General features: G+C 41.6%; 1 protein-coding gene across 2 annotated transcripts in view; it reads left to right on the top strand.

Annotated features, from left to right (window-relative positions):
* Positions 1-14,828, top strand: part of ATP2A3 (ATPase sarcoplasmic/endoplasmic reticulum Ca2+ transporting 3) — a 469,813-nt gene extending 454,985 nt beyond the window's left edge. For both annotated transcript variants that reach the window (XM_085649576.1, XM_085649575.1), the window contains one exon: positions 9,413-14,828. In XM_085649576.1, coding sequence (XP_085505702.1) covers positions 9,413-9,459 — 47 coding nt within the window. In that variant the 3' untranslated portion in view covers positions 9,460-14,828. The remainder of the gene's footprint in view (positions 1-9,412) is intronic.
* The last annotated feature ends 1,703 nt before the right edge of the window (positions 14,829-16,531 follow it).

Raw genomic sequence — 16,531 nt, 5'->3', positions numbered from 1 at the left:
GAGATGGATTTTTGTAAAAACCAACAAATGGATAAATTAAGTAAGTGCTTGGCATAAGTCTGTGGGAGGTACTACAATAAGTTCTGTTGAGGTGTCGTTTAATAGAGGCGCCAAATTATGTCGATGATTGACGTTCAACGAGATGACTATCACAAATAAAAAAATTCCAAACCTGTTCTAGGATTGGTGATTTTCAAAAAATTGAATGGCTATCTTTCAGAGTGGCTGAAGGTATGTGTACGGGCTAATGTCTCTCTCCTGCAATATTATTGATTCCCTGGAGACAGCCATTTCACGGGCAAAGCTGTGAGAACCCTCTTAGATTAGGTTGCTGGTGGCAGTAATATTTGTTTTATTTGTATTGTTGCATCTCAAAAACAAGGGCATAAGATTGCTTTACATAGAAAAGGGAAAGAAAACATTTGTAACAAATAGAATCAGAGTATTGGTATGGTACAGATAGGAATATCAGGATTGAATAACATGAACATAAACATTATATATAACAGATTTCAAATAAAAGTATTCAATAAAGAGTCTAAATATAATGATAATAGGTGTTGAAATACAAAAATATTTACATTCAAGGTTGTTCCAAGATTCGGCAAACGACAATAAAAAACAAGCATTGGCATAGCCAATAGGTCTCGCCTTTGGGACCTTATAAGTGTTTAGCCATGCAACAGTTGATGTTGCACCAAGGATATTGTGCTGGATAACTAAACACTTATAAGGTCCCAAAGGCGAGACCTATTGACTATGCCAATGTTTGTTGGAATTTTAAAGTGGCTCCCTTGTTATTATTACATGATGTTTGTTGCAGCATCCTACACGACACACATTTCCTTCAAGTACAGATAATGAAAACAGTACAAGTGAGCTACATGTATCAATTTTGTATTGAAATATACACATAAAAAAAATCAAAATACATATATAATTGTATGCATTTTCATACAATAAATATAGAAGAAAATTGTTATATATAAGCATATAGTAAAACTTTCTGAATAATTAATCATACTATATCATTTAATAAATACATAAACATATAAATGCAAAGACAAATATGTGGATTTATATTGAGGCCATAAAATATGGAATTAAGGGAAGGGAGGAAGGGATCACAAAATAAATCAATAAGAGAAAATGTACAAATATGAAGCATAATGCAATAGGAGTATGTTTTAAGGAAAAGAAGACGACACACATAACAAAGTAATTATGCTGATTCAGAGAAAGATAAAAGTAAAAAGTAATATTCTTTGATAGAGACAAAATGAAATAAATTACATTACAATATACTACAGGTATATGAATATATTGTTACAGAGCCAAGGGAGATGAAGTAGGAAAAAGAATTGCGAGATAAGAATAGAGAAAGATAATGAAATGGATAATATAGAGAAATGTGCAAACTGTAAATGAAAACAATAGGTATATTGTGCAGAATGAAAGTGTAAGCAGAGGGACACACATGTATAAGTATATATATTAAAAGATACAGAATTACATGTAAATGCTCTGGTGAGTAGCTATTAAAAACAACAACAAATAGTAGATAAATAAAATATGTATTAGTGTTTATAACCACCAATAATGAATAATGAGTGAGAGTTAAAGTGAGAGTAAGAGGAAATAGAAATTAAATTACTGCGTAGATGAGTTATTAACATTAGTATCGGTATTTGAAGTTAGAAAAGGTGACCATACTCTAAGAAAGAGATCAGATTGATCCTGTATGTTGTATATAATATGTTCGTAGGAAGCTGTTTGGATCATGGCCACCATCCATATTTCTTGTGATGGTGGTTGGGGCAATTTCCATTGCCGTAATATACAAAGTTTGGCTGTAGCTAAGGCTGTGTGTAAAAGTCGGACTTGTGGTTTAGAAAGTGATTGTGACTGACATGTATCATGCAGAAGAATGGTAGCATACGAAAGTGTAATTTGTAGAGGCATCTTGGAACATAAGGTTTTACCTATATAATTCCAAAAGTTTTGGATCACTGGACATCCACAGATGATATGAGAAATGTTACAAGACATACTATCACATCTCCAGCAGTTAGACTGGGGAAGCAGGCCAGCTTTATGCAGTTTTGTTTGTGACCACTGCCAATCATGTAAAATCTTGAATAAGCAAAATTTCAATCGTGCTTCACGTGCACCCTTATTGAGATTGCTAAGAATGTCAGACCATTCATCATCGGTATAAGAGACTGATAATAAGGTTTGCCATTTAGTACGTAAAGTTTGTGATAAGGGTTGAGAAAAGAGATGCGAAGTAAGAGTTTGATAGAAGCCAGATGTAGCTCCTTTCATCTTACCCCAAGTGTGAAGATATGTCACAATTGGTGAGTCGGCAAGAGCCATGGTGGAGGTCCTAGACTTCTCCGTAAGGATTGTCGTAACTGGTTGTATTTTGAGAGTTGTACATCAGGCAAATGAATTTCTTCCTGCAGTTGGACAAATGATTTAATATCACCGTTTGAAAAAAAGTTGATCTAGGTTGGAAACACCTGCTGTTTCCCAAATAGGCCTAAAACTTGATTTTCTATTAATAGGAATTGCAGAATTATTCCATAATGGTGCTTTCCTATGGAGACAAGGATGCGTGCCCTTTGCCAAGCAGCACGCATAGCCAACAAGATAGGATTAGTGGAGTCTCAGGGACAAGATTCCGAGCCGTATAAAACAGAAAGACCTGCTTTTGTTAATGAAAGGTAATGTTCAAGATGTACCCACTGTGGCGCAGCCGATGAATGTGAAAGCATATATGACATTTGAGAAAGTTGTAATGCCAAAGAATAAGGCTCCACTGAGGGCAGACCTATTCCTCCATTGGAGCGATGAGCCTTTAGTTTTGAAGTAGAGAGACGGGGTTTGGCAGAGTTCCATATAAAAGATTTTATCTTAGAGTCAATTGAGCGTAACATGGTTAAAGGGACCTGAATAGGGAGCATGACAAGACATAAAGAAAACGAGAGAGAGTGGCCATTTTCACGGCTTGAAACCTGCCCCGCATTGAGAGACCCAATTCCTTCCATTTTTCAAAATCACGTTGCATTTGAGCAATGAGGGGGTTGAGATTATCCGTAACCATACCTTCTAGACCTTTGTTTACTAGTATGCCCAAATATTTGAGATTAGAAGATTTCCATTGAAAGGGAAAACCTTGAATGGCCGCTATTGTGGTCCCGTTATAGATGGGCAGCGCTTCGCTTTTGTTCCAATTAATTTTGTACCCGGAAAGGGAGGAGAAGTCATCTATTCTTTGTAACACAGACGGTAAAGAGGTGGAGAGATCTGTGAGTGTAAGAAGAATATCATTTGCGTAGCGGTAGATTTTGGATTCACCTGTCAGAAGAGAAATGCCCTTAATAGAAGTAGATTGTCTTAAGGAGGCAGCTAACGGTTCCATGGCTCGAAGAAAGAGTAACGGGGAGAGGGGGCAACCCTAACGGTTACCTCGGTTGATAGAGAATGAATCTGAGATAAAGCCCCCACAATTTACCTGTGCCGACGGATTTTTGTACAACAAGCGTATTTTGTTTATGAATTGAACTCCCAGGCCGAATTTTTGTAACACCCTAAAAAGATAATTCCATTCAATCCTATCAGACGCCTTTTCCACGTCAAGCGACAAGGCCAAAGCGTCATCAGGAAGATTCTTGGCATACCATAGTGTGTGGGCAAGAGTGCAAAGATGGTTCCTAGAGGAACGCCCCGGAACAAATCCTACTTGGGTATAGTGTATGAGAGATGGGATAACCTTACGCAAGCGAGAGGCCAGAATGCTAGCTAGTACAAGTGGGCTACAAATCGTAAGTCGATGTCAGACAGTGGTGTGTGTGCATTTCAATGTACTCATTTATTTTTGCAGAATTATATAGCGCGAACTCGACCCGAAGGGAGCGCTTTACATGAGTACCAGATACATTGCACCAGGAGACATTCATTTTTGGTAGGAATGGGGAGATTACGTAATTTGCCCAGAATCACAATATGCTGAGCAGACGGTGAGGCTCGAACCTAGTTCCTCAGCTCCAAAATCGGCAGCTCTGGCCGTAAGGTGTGCTTGCACTATCTAGCTCAGCTGACTGGTGTACAGTGAGTGTGGTTTGAGTAAGGACGTTTGCTCAAAGTATGACCGGAGGAAAAAACGAACTTGAAAAACATGTTCAAACGTGCCCTTCGCCCAAAGGCAGCTCTGTCTTTGCCTCCCGGTACAAAGGAAATCCCAGCTTCACTTCTTGACAATATTGTGTGATCTTGGCCAATGAGTATAAAAGCTTCACCTCCCTTTTCAGCTCCCTTGGCTGCTTTGATATCTGGAAGACGGCATGTCGTACTTTTGATTTCATATGAATATTCCCGTGAAGTGCACAGAAAGCACGCCCACAAATACCAGGCTGTTAGTCGCCAAGTAAAGCAAGAATGGACGCACCATCCGGATTCCCTACAAAATGAAACCGAGAGTGCAGGTCCAAAATTTACTATACTCCGGATGATCGAAAGAAGGGCCGTGAGGGACGGGACAATAATAAAATCGTGAGAGCCTATGAGGATTCGCGTCGCCCTTACCTTCGGAGCGCTGCTTCCTTGGTTGTTCAGCCAGGATGTTACCGCTTCGGTCAGTTTAGTTGGGAGGATGATAGCTGGAGAAATATGTGTCTGTGCTATCTGTTCTTCATTGAAGTAAAGAGCCAGCGCTGCGCTGACAGGCTCTAAAAGTCTCACCACGCCACACTCCCAAACGGCGTTTCACAGGAACAAATCCCACATGTGACGCACTATTGTTCCGGTGTCTAATCATCCTGCCTTTCGACAGCACTGTAAATTTCCCCAGGCCAAATTACACATACATTTGATTCTGACTGGGCGTCTCTCGATGCCCAACCAGACCTCAGAAGCACACGTTTGTCGAAAGTCTCCCCTGCCACTCCTAAGAGACGCTCCGCCACCGTGCCATCGATAAAAACATAAGAAACCGAAACCAAGCTGCAGCCTGCAGGCCGCGCACCTAGGCTCATGCTGCTGGGATTACGTAACCGTTCGGAGCCCTTCAGCCGTGCCCTGTGCTGCGAGGAGGGCACGTGCACGGGGAGAGGCAGCAGTGTGCGAGCTTCACTGTTTATAAATTGCGACCTGAAAGGAATTTAAGTGGAGCGCGGCCGGAAGAAGTCCATGGACAGACTTTACCTTGAGTGAGCGAGCAGCAAGGCGCGATAATTGCAAACAGATGGCGCAGGTGCTCGCTACCACAAGGTAAATCCCGTCCATGCTCATTGGAAACAGTGCAGTACATGCACAAGTTTCCAATAAAGCCCAGAGTGATTCCAAAAGGTCACTCCAAAGTAGCGCTTGCGCGCTGCGTAGGCGAGACCTAAAAAGAGCTCACGGCTAAGGAGAATTGATTTAGTGATGCAATGAGAGGAACCAGAGATCAGGCTTGGACATATCTTTCAAATGAATGGCCTTTCAGGTCTTCAAGGCTGAGAGGGAGAGGACAATGCAAAGTGAGGGTGCAATAGAGTGCCAGAATTTCAGTACACATCCATGAAAGGGTCACAGTGTGATGTCTCTTGAATATATTCAATTCTAGAAGTGACTCGGAGCCAGGAATGAATTGAGCACCTCCTGATAAGTAATGGTAAAGAGCATTGTCTATTTTAGTTTTCAATATATTTTGACTCGAAAAAGAGAATTGTGTCCTAGTTGAGGCAGTCATGCTCACCGTGTAAACAGAAAAACATACCTATGCGTTCCCTTCTCCCTCCCTTCCCCTTCCCTGTGGGACTTGCCTCATCACCTGCTTCTTTCAACTAACACCCCAAATCCTCAGCACACCCCACCTCTCACTTGCAGCTTTTATGCCACTTTTATACTTTGATGTCCCTTTGAAATGGCAGTGTGCCCACTTGTACTCGCTGTTACCCCTCAGAGTTTGTTTTTTCCTGCTCATAATTCCAAAATGTTCAGTACCCTCAACCTTCTATGACATGCCAATTCCCCATGAAGTCACCAACCTCTGTGACCTCTGAAATACCTTACCGCTCTGCTATGCAGCGAGTGCAGGCTTATCATAACCTTGGTGGAGCAGCTGGCTTTGTAAGATGCAAACATTTTCACTGCATCCATAAACACTAGTGACACATTTGAACCACCCTATGCATTTATTTGAGGACATGCTATAGAATAACAAGCAGAAGGGTAACACAGATTATTTTAAACTACTTCATTTGCATTTGAATATGTTTACTCCTAAACACATCATTGGTAATTGCTGGTTCTCAACCTACCTGGACGAACTCCGGTCTTGTTGCATCTGAAGAACCGGCACTGGCTCCCTGTCAATAAAAGGATCCTGTTCAAGACTCTTGTCCTCATGCACAACGCCTTTAGCCACTCTGGCCACAAGTACCTCTCTTCAGGATCCACTGCTACACTCCCCTTAGAAGTCTTGGTTCTTCCTATGGCCATTTGGGCAAAGTACTGAGATTTAATCTGACAGAAAAAGGAGGAAGATCCTTCTCTCTTCTGGGCCATCAAGCCTGGAATAGACTTCCCATTGAACTATGTCAAACTGAAAGTGAGAGGCCTTTCAGAAAACCACTCGACATGGCTTTTCACCCTCCAAATCTTTCAGTCTCTGCTTCTTACTTTCCGTTTTCGTGCCGGGACACTCCTCGGAGTAGCTGTGGCTCTAGAAATCCTGATATTCAAACCACATTTTGTTCAATTTCGATTTTTAAAGCCTTCTTGTACTCTTTTTTATGGATTGTGCGATGAATGTCACTTTTTGACCCAGTATTGGTAGGTATCAGTTTTACTAGAGATCTGTGCTGATCAGGGAAAGGTTGGCCAACAGGATTGTAGAACTGTAACTTTTTTGTTGAACCAAATAAGGTTGGGAACCCATAGCACAGAAAGTTCCTCACCACCCTATGACGGTTTCGCTGCCTTATTTATGCTAAGATCTAAATATTGGTGATGTAGTCTTGTATTTTGGTTGATGCAATGGAATGTATTACCTAAAAAAAAAACATAATGCAATTTTCTGAACTAGTCTCCCTCAGGTCTCCTGGCACGCGGACTCTGCCCGGGTCAGACCGACCCACCATAGCTTATTCTCCACCAGGAGTCTGCAGAATTATGTGCCCTATCAGTAGCATTGATTACTTTATTGCAAGATGCATTGATTGTATTAGACACTGATGCCACCTCTACTGTGGGTACTGTTGCAAATATATTAACAAGAACCTTGTGCCACGCTGTCTAGTATTCGCATTTACCCCTTGTTTGCTGAAAGGGTGAACAAATACTAAACAAACATAGAATAACCTTGACGTCCAGGGGCTGGCAGTGGATATCACTGAGCTGAGAATACGAATACTGCTAGTTCTCCATGGCGTCATTTTGCAAGCTGTGGCTGTATGACAAGGCTTTTATGTTAGTGGTAGTTAGTTGTTTAACAGAGGCCTGGCTTCTTAGAGAGTGACGCTTACATGAAGTACCAAAATACTCTGCATGTAGTATTTACACCCAGTCTTGTGAAACCTTTTCAGTTGGAGCGAGCTTTAAGTGCAGGAATGCTCAGAGAGGTCTCTTGTCTCAGCACATTGCGCCCTTAGCCGCTGCCTGAATTAATCACCAGGGGAATCTAGAGAAAGTAACATAGGTCCCAGCAGCGGCCCTTGCCCCAAACACCGGCCGCCAAAGCCTCCAGCCCATCGGGGAAATGTCCGGTAGAAAATAACGAGGAGTCCAGGCCTGGGGATGCGTCCCATGACACAATACACGCTTCCTTTAGTGATAGTATGTGTACAAAGTGCCAGGCCCCCTCATATGGGATGCAAGCTTCTCGTTTTCCAATGCGCACTTTCTTCGAATCATTCTTTTGTGATGTGCTTATTGTTTCAGGTGCTGATGCTCAATGTGGGTGATTATGTAGCAACTATACTGACAACATTCGTGGCCACCCTTAGAGGTAGTGGTGCATTCTCCTTGTTACCCCAAGGATTGGATCCATGCTCAGTTACTAATGTCCTCCTTTGGTCCTGGGCAGAGACACCGTCTCCACTCATACCTGAATACCAACACCCCCTTTGAGGCCTGTAGACGGCTCTTGCTCTTGATTACAAGGTTGGTAAGTGATGATTAGAGGATGTTAGCCAGTGATAGGCAGCAGAATAGCAGTGCAAGCAGTTCCATGGTGATTTTCCTCCTTAACTTGGCGTCCTTGAAGGACCACCACCTGCTGAGTGGTGCCCTGGGGAGGCCCCCGGACGCTGGGGAATCCAAGGGAGTTAGAATGTGCAAGCATTTGTCAATGGCTATAAATTATCTGAAATGTCTGGAGAGAGGATGTGGCCTGAGCTAGAGGGTCGACCTCAAAGCTGGGGAGCCGGGTTGAAGTCTCTGCGGGGACGGTCAACATCCTGTGATTCTGGGCAAATCACTTAATCTCCCTGTGCCTTACAAAAATGAATGTGTCTGACTGTAACGCAACTGGCGCTCATGTAAAGTGCTCTGATACCTTTGGGTAGAGTTCGCACTACATAAAACAAAAACAAAAAAGTCCTGAGGGTCTGAGGCACCTAGGACACTGTTAACTTCAATGATTGCTTTTCTTGGGCTGTGCACATACCACCTGATTAAAGGGACATCCTAGCGATTCCTTTGCTGACATTACACACATGCATAATATAGCAGATGTCTGAAAGGGAATCCCCAAGGAGTTGTGTGCATCTTAGGTGCTTTGATGTCCAAGGCTGGTAGTAGCCACCTGCCACTAACCAGTGCTAAAGGAGTGCCCAGGGATTCCTTCAGCTTAACACACTTGTGCAGCAGGCTGGTGGTGGAATTCTAAGAGATTTTCAGAGCTCAAGGAGGGAGAGATTTGGGACTTCCGCTACCCCACCAGCATTCTACCACCCCACCTGACCATGTCATAATTGGGTGAAGTATGCCATCCCTTGATTCTTATCTGACTGGGCTTTGATGGGTTGCTGGCAGTGGCCACTGATTGATGCTTATCGCAGGCTGTACCACTGTCTTGAAATTGATGCTCGGAGGCAATAACTTAGGTTCTGGGGAGCGGTGACGCAGTGAGTATCAATGAGGAATGGTAGAATGTTGCAATTTTTCCACTGTGAGTTTTTGTAAGATAAGGTGGTATAGACAAAGCCAATACTGTACTGTTGTTTCATCTGCTTTGTTTAATGAGCACCATCTTCTGAAAGAGTTAGCGTTGTCAATGTGCATTGTTTACAGCCACAAGAGGATCAGTAAACTGGATCAACAAATCAAGTAATGCTATGTGCGTTGGGTTATGTAAATCATAGAATCCTTCCTGGTGGGTTTGATGGTTTTAACCAATCGTTGTATTTTCTGCTCTTTCCCACAGGCGAGGAGGAAAAGCCGTTCTTGAAGCACAGGCAGAGAAAGTTGTGAATAAAGGAACTCTAAGTTGTAACTCAAACTGAAGTCTCTCAAGTTCAAACATCAGCAGAAGCCAGCAGGGTTTGCATAGGTCCGACTATCAGGCTAAAGTGGGTGAATTGTCAAAAACAAAATTGGATACATTTGTTTGTAGCTTATTTCTACACAAAACGGTGCAATAACTGGATTGCTAAATTGTGGGCTAGGGAGAGAACTGTATGCATTCAAATCTATATGACCAGCTACCTTTGAGAGCTGGAACCTAAAACAAGGTTGAAAATGCAAAACCTTTCATAGAATTCAAGGTTTCAAGAACATGTGCAGATGGTATAAGAGAAGGGAGAGGCTATGGTAATTAAGATGAAGAATGATTATGTAAATTAATTGATGCATTTCTCAGGCAAACGAGTTAGACCCATGGTCCTTGACGGGAGTACCATCTTGTGCAGGCTAGCAGAAAGCTGTGTTTCAGTAACAAGAAACAGCAAGACCGAGACGTGCTGCACAAGATGTATATAACCAGGCCTGAATATATGTTGCTAATATTTCAAATCACTTGGCTGAGACCCACTAGGACGACTGTCTACACTCATCATTGTTCTTCTTCCAACATTAATTCTCTTCCTGCAATGGTGTCTTCAGAGTTGGCATACCGATGCTACCCGAAACGGGGATGTGGTGGGGGATCATTTGTTGATTAGATCATGTTGTACATCCTGAGATTATGACCCTTTTTGTATATAGCTTGAAGATGCATTATTGTTTTTAGAGATTTTCCAGGAGGAAACGCATGACTGTTTTTGATATACCTTATTTCCCAGGCCTGCTTTTAGGTGGATTTGCTCTCTAGGTAGTTGTTTCCTCCCGCCTCCGTCTCCGATTGCACTTGGTTACTGAAACCTGTGATGCCCTTCTCTGGTGATAAACCATACTCACTCCCAGAGCTTTGGATGCCTTTCCAGTTAGCATCCACGCTCTGAGTGTAGTTCATTAAACAACAAACCTAGACCGACGACCTTTGTAGTGTACAGTAGGATCCACAATCTTGACTATTTTTTGGGCAATTTCCAGCAATCAGTATCTCTGATTAGTTGAGGGATACATGCATCCATCACAACAATCTTTATAGCCCCGTCTACAATAAGCTGCAGAAGAAATGTCAATACGTACTGTGTATATGTATATATATATAATAGTATATATTTAAAAAACTCACCAGGTGAGCATTTTCACTGACTGGAATCCTTGTATTGCAAATTCGTATTTCACACCTGTGAGATTTCTGAACTTTTTTTGTGGGAAGACAATCTGCAATGTGAAAAAATGCTTCGCCTATAATTGTGACTTTGTGTACCAAATGCCTCACTGTACGACAAAGCCCCATTGTAGCTCTGAAAAGAGTGCCTTCCTTACGTTGTGTTCCGTTGTCGTCCTCCATTGCCCTCTGTACCGTAACTTCGAATCTGTCGCATCACTACTCTATAGATTCTTTTGATACCAAAATGTGATGTATATTCAACCATTTGCTTCACAGTTGCAACTTTGTTTCGTTTTCTCTGTTTTGTAGCAGCCTGGCTGTTATTGAATGAGTGTGTTGGCTTCATTTTGAGCATGCTAGAGTCTCTTCATCACCACCATCACCAGGCCTATGGGAATGTACACACCTGTCATACTACTGAGAAGATTTCATTGTACAGAAGACAACTGCATGAGATGTGACTGTAATTAATATATACTGTATTTAAGAAATGTATTATGTTTCTTTTTAAAACACCTGGTAGAAATGGTAACAGGAAAATAGTTGACCAAAAATATTATTCTGCTTCTTTGTATGATTTATGTCATGTTTTATGTGTTTGAATTTTAGAGTTGACCTTTTATGACTTTTAATTGATGGTTGTGTAGGTTGAGCGATCACTTTTAAGACGAAAACCACATTACTTAGACATTGGGAGGGGGATTTTTTTGTTATTTTTTATATTTTTCGGTTTACACTGAACACTGCTCATGCATTATGAATTTTTGATATCACTTTCGCAGGTATGAGTCATATTTTATTTGTGTGGAAATGATAAAGTATATTGTAAAAGAGGCAAAACAACTCGTTACATTTTTTCCATTTAGTAGATTTGTTTCTTTGTAATAGAACTTCTTTTTTGAGTTAATTCTGTTTCAGCAAAGCCTTCTAGCGCAGAATCTAGAAATGTCTGGCATGCCCAAGAGGGGAAAAAGCAACAAAAACGGCCTGCAGTGAACTATCAAAGACCCACATAAATATTTCTATATGTTTAAACGTTCCTCCACTGCTCTACCTCGAACCCCACTTAAGTTAAATTGTACAGTCTGCTCCCTTTTGTTGCAAATGATAACATTCCAATCGGAATTTTTTGAAAACTGCATTGATGACATCTTTTTCAAACACCATTTCAAGAGTATTCTTTCAAGCTGTGTTGCATTATTTTTTGTTGATTTCTCCTTAAATAAACAATTATCGTATTCTTATGAGAGATAATCCGGAAACTGCTGACATTTTAGATTCTGCTACATGAAGGATAAAAAATGAAATTCTACATCTCAGTTTAAAGAGTGCAAAACTCACACAGTGGTTGACTGAGGGGAAGGTTTTGACTAAAACATGCATATTAGTTGCACTACTCCCTGATGAATTTGCAAAGGAAAAATGTAACTGTTGGGTGCTGAAAAATAAGATGAAAAAGGACAACTGTGATGCATACTTCATAACACTTTTCAAAAGCCTTGTAATACAACCATTAGTTGCAGGTATAATAGTATCCTGGCATGTTTAAAGAATCATTTTCATTTAAGTGGCTTACCTGACTACATCTGCAAAGTCCATCAAAGATATTTTTATATGAAGACACTTGTCCGTCTTATTTAATAACTTATTGCTTCTCCCATTTTAGCAAAGAAAGCATCGTTTTAGGCTCCCTTCGCGTATGGTGGCGTCAGACGTTCCATGGGGTCCTCGAGTTGCCAAATAGTAGAACTTATCTCTCGCAGTACAAATGCCAAGTCAGATTGAAATTGCAGGCCCACTAGTGGGTCTTCACCTGCAAAGCAGATTTGCTGAGTTCTAGTTTGCAGGATGAAGTACTCTTTACATACAATTGAAAATAGAGTAAACCAATAAGGGATTAGCCTGTTAAAAGTATTTTTTTAAATTAAGCTCCATGCAAGCAGGCGCACTTCATTCGTTTGCCCTGGTTGCCATCAGAAAAGCTCTTTTCACATTTCAATCTGCTGGATAAAAAAACAGTAAATTGGTCTTCTAGCCTCTAGCTGAGTGCCAAGCCTCCGCTGGTTTCCATGGCTTTCATGCCTTAATTGATGCAGAGGTGGGCCAGTAAGTTAAATACTGAAGAAATTGCCTATGACATCAGAGAAAAGAAGAATTAGCCCATGTAATCAGGTGTGTCGTAGATGACTCTACTGGGCATCGCTAGCAATAAATGGCGGGGCATCTTGTAACCTTCCAGCGTTGCCCGAACTTTCAACCAATCACAGAAGAGCAACCGTCGGGCAGGCTCTCTGTAAGTTTCTGATTTGCTGTAAATGATGGGAAATCGGTTGCAGTCGCCAGTCTGCTTGAAGATGCAAAATCTATGGCACTGACTGCTAAATACAATTTTGGAGGCACACTCCGTATTTTTACTTGTCTTAAAATAAGACTTTTGTTCAGCACGGAAGACATAGAAGTGAGGCTATACATATAGTAAGCATCAGCAAATGTGCACAGTGATGCATCTATTGAAATTTATGATTATTAACCCATGACACTGGCCCCCAATATCTTTGATCAGCCATGACAATGACACAAATACATTGAAATAACAATGGTCTCCATGACGGTCATTGAAGTGGCTCAGTGCATATAATGGCTAGACCTCTGGTCCAACATTCCAACATTTTGTCTTTCTGTTTCTCCCTTTTCAATTTAAAACATTTGAACCTCAGCGGGCTAAGCAGTTGTTAAAGGCCCTCTCCCTCGTTATAGGCCCTCGCCTGTGGCTCGGGCCCATACCTCTGGTTCAGGGCCTGTAACAGCTGGTATAGCCCTTGGGAGCGGGCAATAAGAACAGGGCAGTTGAGTGCTGCCAGTGTTTATGGCGCTCAGTTTTAATAACACTGATGTTCTGGTCTTCTAACAGTGTCTGAGGCTTAACAGGGCAGGGTTGTTGTGCTAGAAGCATCAGTGACTTTCAGTTTCAGTAACCATGAGTTTCTGACTTGCGAACCCTTCCTGGGGTTCTGTGTTCTAATAGGCATGTCTAGCCTGCTGCCAGTGTTTGGGGCACTTGGTTTTAATGGCAGTGGGTTTAAAACCTGCAGTCTCTATTTGAGACTCTTATTGTTAATGCCTGTGAAGTTCTGATCTGTGCTTGTAGCTCCCAGTTTGTATAAAATCAGGATTTCGGTCTGTTACCAGTGGCGGGGACTCCGGGGTTTACGGACTGTGAGTTCCGGACACTTCTCTCCCTTCTCTGAGGAGGGACTCCTGAGCCAGGGCTCATCAAGGAGGTGCCCTCTGCGCTTTAGGGAGACTTGTAAATGAGAGGCCTATATGTAGTCCATTTGCTGGACCACAATAGCAGCTGGCACAACTTGGTTCATCTGCAAGTGGTGGCAAATCACCTCCTTTATTTGTGAGTAATATCTGTGCAGCATTTCAACTTGTCAAGGTGTAGTTGGATTAAAAGAGGAAGGTGTTTTTTTGGACAATTAAACTCAGTACTTAATCTATCATTCTTTTCAGCTTTTGACTTTTACAATAGCAAAGCCATTAATCCTAAAATCCATTCACAGCGTGGAGTGCAGGGTTTGGGTCTATGCTATAACTTTTTACTGAAGTCCTAGACAAAAGTATGTTTGATTTACACTAATCCTGTGCTCCATGGTTGGGAAAGGCGATAGTTCAAATGATGTGACTTCCCTGTTGCGCAGTTGGTGGTTACACACTATGCTTTGGAAGTGCACTAGCTGGAGGGGCAGAAAAGAACCATGCAACTGTTTACATACACAATTAAGGTAATAGGAGAAGGACAGGACGCCCCCATTCGTTCAGCATTCATTTGGGTCCCATTGATCAGTGAGGTCAATCACCTTTTTAATTTTGTTTTAGTAGAGTGAAAACGACGCCGGGAAGCCTATTTTATTATAAAAGAGATATTTTTCCAATGACTTGCTCTTATGATTCCTAAATTGTGTACTTGATCTACTGTAAATAGCCAGATGCATTGTGAAGGCTCAAGAAAGTTCAATGTATTCACATGCTGTAGGTTTGATCCACTATGTTCGCACAATGTTGAGGTGATTGTTTTATACTTATGAAAATTATAGAAATAAAAACAATTGTACTGGAACGTTTGGTCTCGGCATCTTTTTTAACATTTTTTTAATTTTCAGATGCTAATATTTGGAGCCTAATTGTCCAAAAATCATTACAAGTGATTAAAAAAAAGTTTGACCACCCTTCCGATAACCCCGCTCATACCCCCAACCAACAGCATCATTACATGATATTTAGCATCTGTATACTAGGAATACCAATGACCATGGATATGATGCCTCGCTCTCCACAACCTGGCGGGGTCACACGGTTCCAGTTAAATCAGAGTGTTTTAGGGCATGATAAATCGGCAAAGTCACTTTGAAAGAAGTACATCAAAAAGCATTCAAAAGCTCCCTATTCTCTCACAGATCATATACAAGCATTTCGATAGACATCAAGGACCAGAGTCTTTGGGCAAAGACCAGAGTCTTTGGGACCGTCTCCGATGTCCGCTGCTCTATCATTTTTCAATGCGCAGCAATTTACTGATTCACAGCCAGATGCATCTGTGCTATCACTGCCCAATCCTACAGAGTTGGGCTTTCTCAGTTTGCTGGTCTAAGGTCCAAAATCGTTAAGGGTTCCTGAGGTATCCGCATTCCCACCACCTTTTTAATATGATTCAACACTTCTTTCCAGAAAATTTAAATTTTTGGGCACAGCCACCATATATGCAAGTCCATTCCACAGCCTCTCCAATGCTTGTCAACAAAGTGTGGAAAACAAGGTTGAGTTTTCTTAGTGTTAAGTATCAGTAATCTTGTACCATGATTCCCCTACCCTGGACACTACCGATATTTTCAGAATGTCTTTCCACAAATATTCTCACATATCCTGTAAACCATGTCTTCCTGACATTTGTTCCCATCATTGCATATGGGTCCTCCAGGCATTGGTTTCAGTACTGTATAAAGGAACGATAAGAGACCCTTGACGGTTTCAGAACTTGGGAAAAGCTCTGCAATGGTCGTTAGGTCTCTAGTCCCTGTCAATTTATTCTGTGGAGAGAGGGCCCACTGTGTAACCTGGAAATATCTGTTTCTCTATTTTTCTTCAACTTTAAAATCTAACTTGCATTGATGGAATGACTGTCTTTTGTTTAAACAGGTCCCTCGGCATAATACAATCTCTCCTATGCCAATTTACAAATTAATCATTGCCCAAGGCTAGGGTGAAACAGAATTGCTATGTAGTGGGATGAAATTTGTTGGAAAGGATAAAAAATCAGTGATTTAGGTAAATGTGTCTCAGACTTACATGAGTGGTCTAATCACATCAGAAACATACACTGCAGGTTTTGCCTGTTAATGAAGTGCCAAAGCACCTCCGGGCCGGGGTACATGAATAGGAACTAGGGCTCATTAAGCACACCTCTCACTATCCCTCAGTGATCTCAGTTTGTGAGCTATGTGTATGTTTAAATAATACAAAGTCTATTTTTATATAACCTTGTGTGTAGTCTCTTTTGTGGTGTGCCTAGTGTGTCACTGGTGTATGTGTTGCGCATACGCTTTACACATTGCCTCTGGGATATGCCTGACTGCTCTGCCAAGCTACCAAGGGGATGAGTGGGGTTATCTTGGGTGTGTAACTCCCTTACAATGACTAGAGTGGTAGTTTATGCCTGGCTTAGGTGTATACCCTAGCCAACCAGAAACCCCATTTTTAACAAATACTCAATCTTTCTGTTCCAGTTCTAAGTTCCTTGTTCTGCTGAGCCTCTTGTGCACCTGA

The sequence above is a fragment of the Triturus cristatus genome, chromosome 3_2 (assembly GCF_964204655.1).
Source record: "Triturus cristatus chromosome 3_2, aTriCri1.1, whole genome shotgun sequence".
Classification (NCBI taxonomy): Eukaryota; Metazoa; Chordata; class Amphibia; order Caudata; family Salamandridae; genus Triturus; species Triturus cristatus.
The sequence above is the reverse complement of the archived record's forward strand: the minus strand, read 5'-3'. Positions and strand labels throughout refer to the sequence as shown.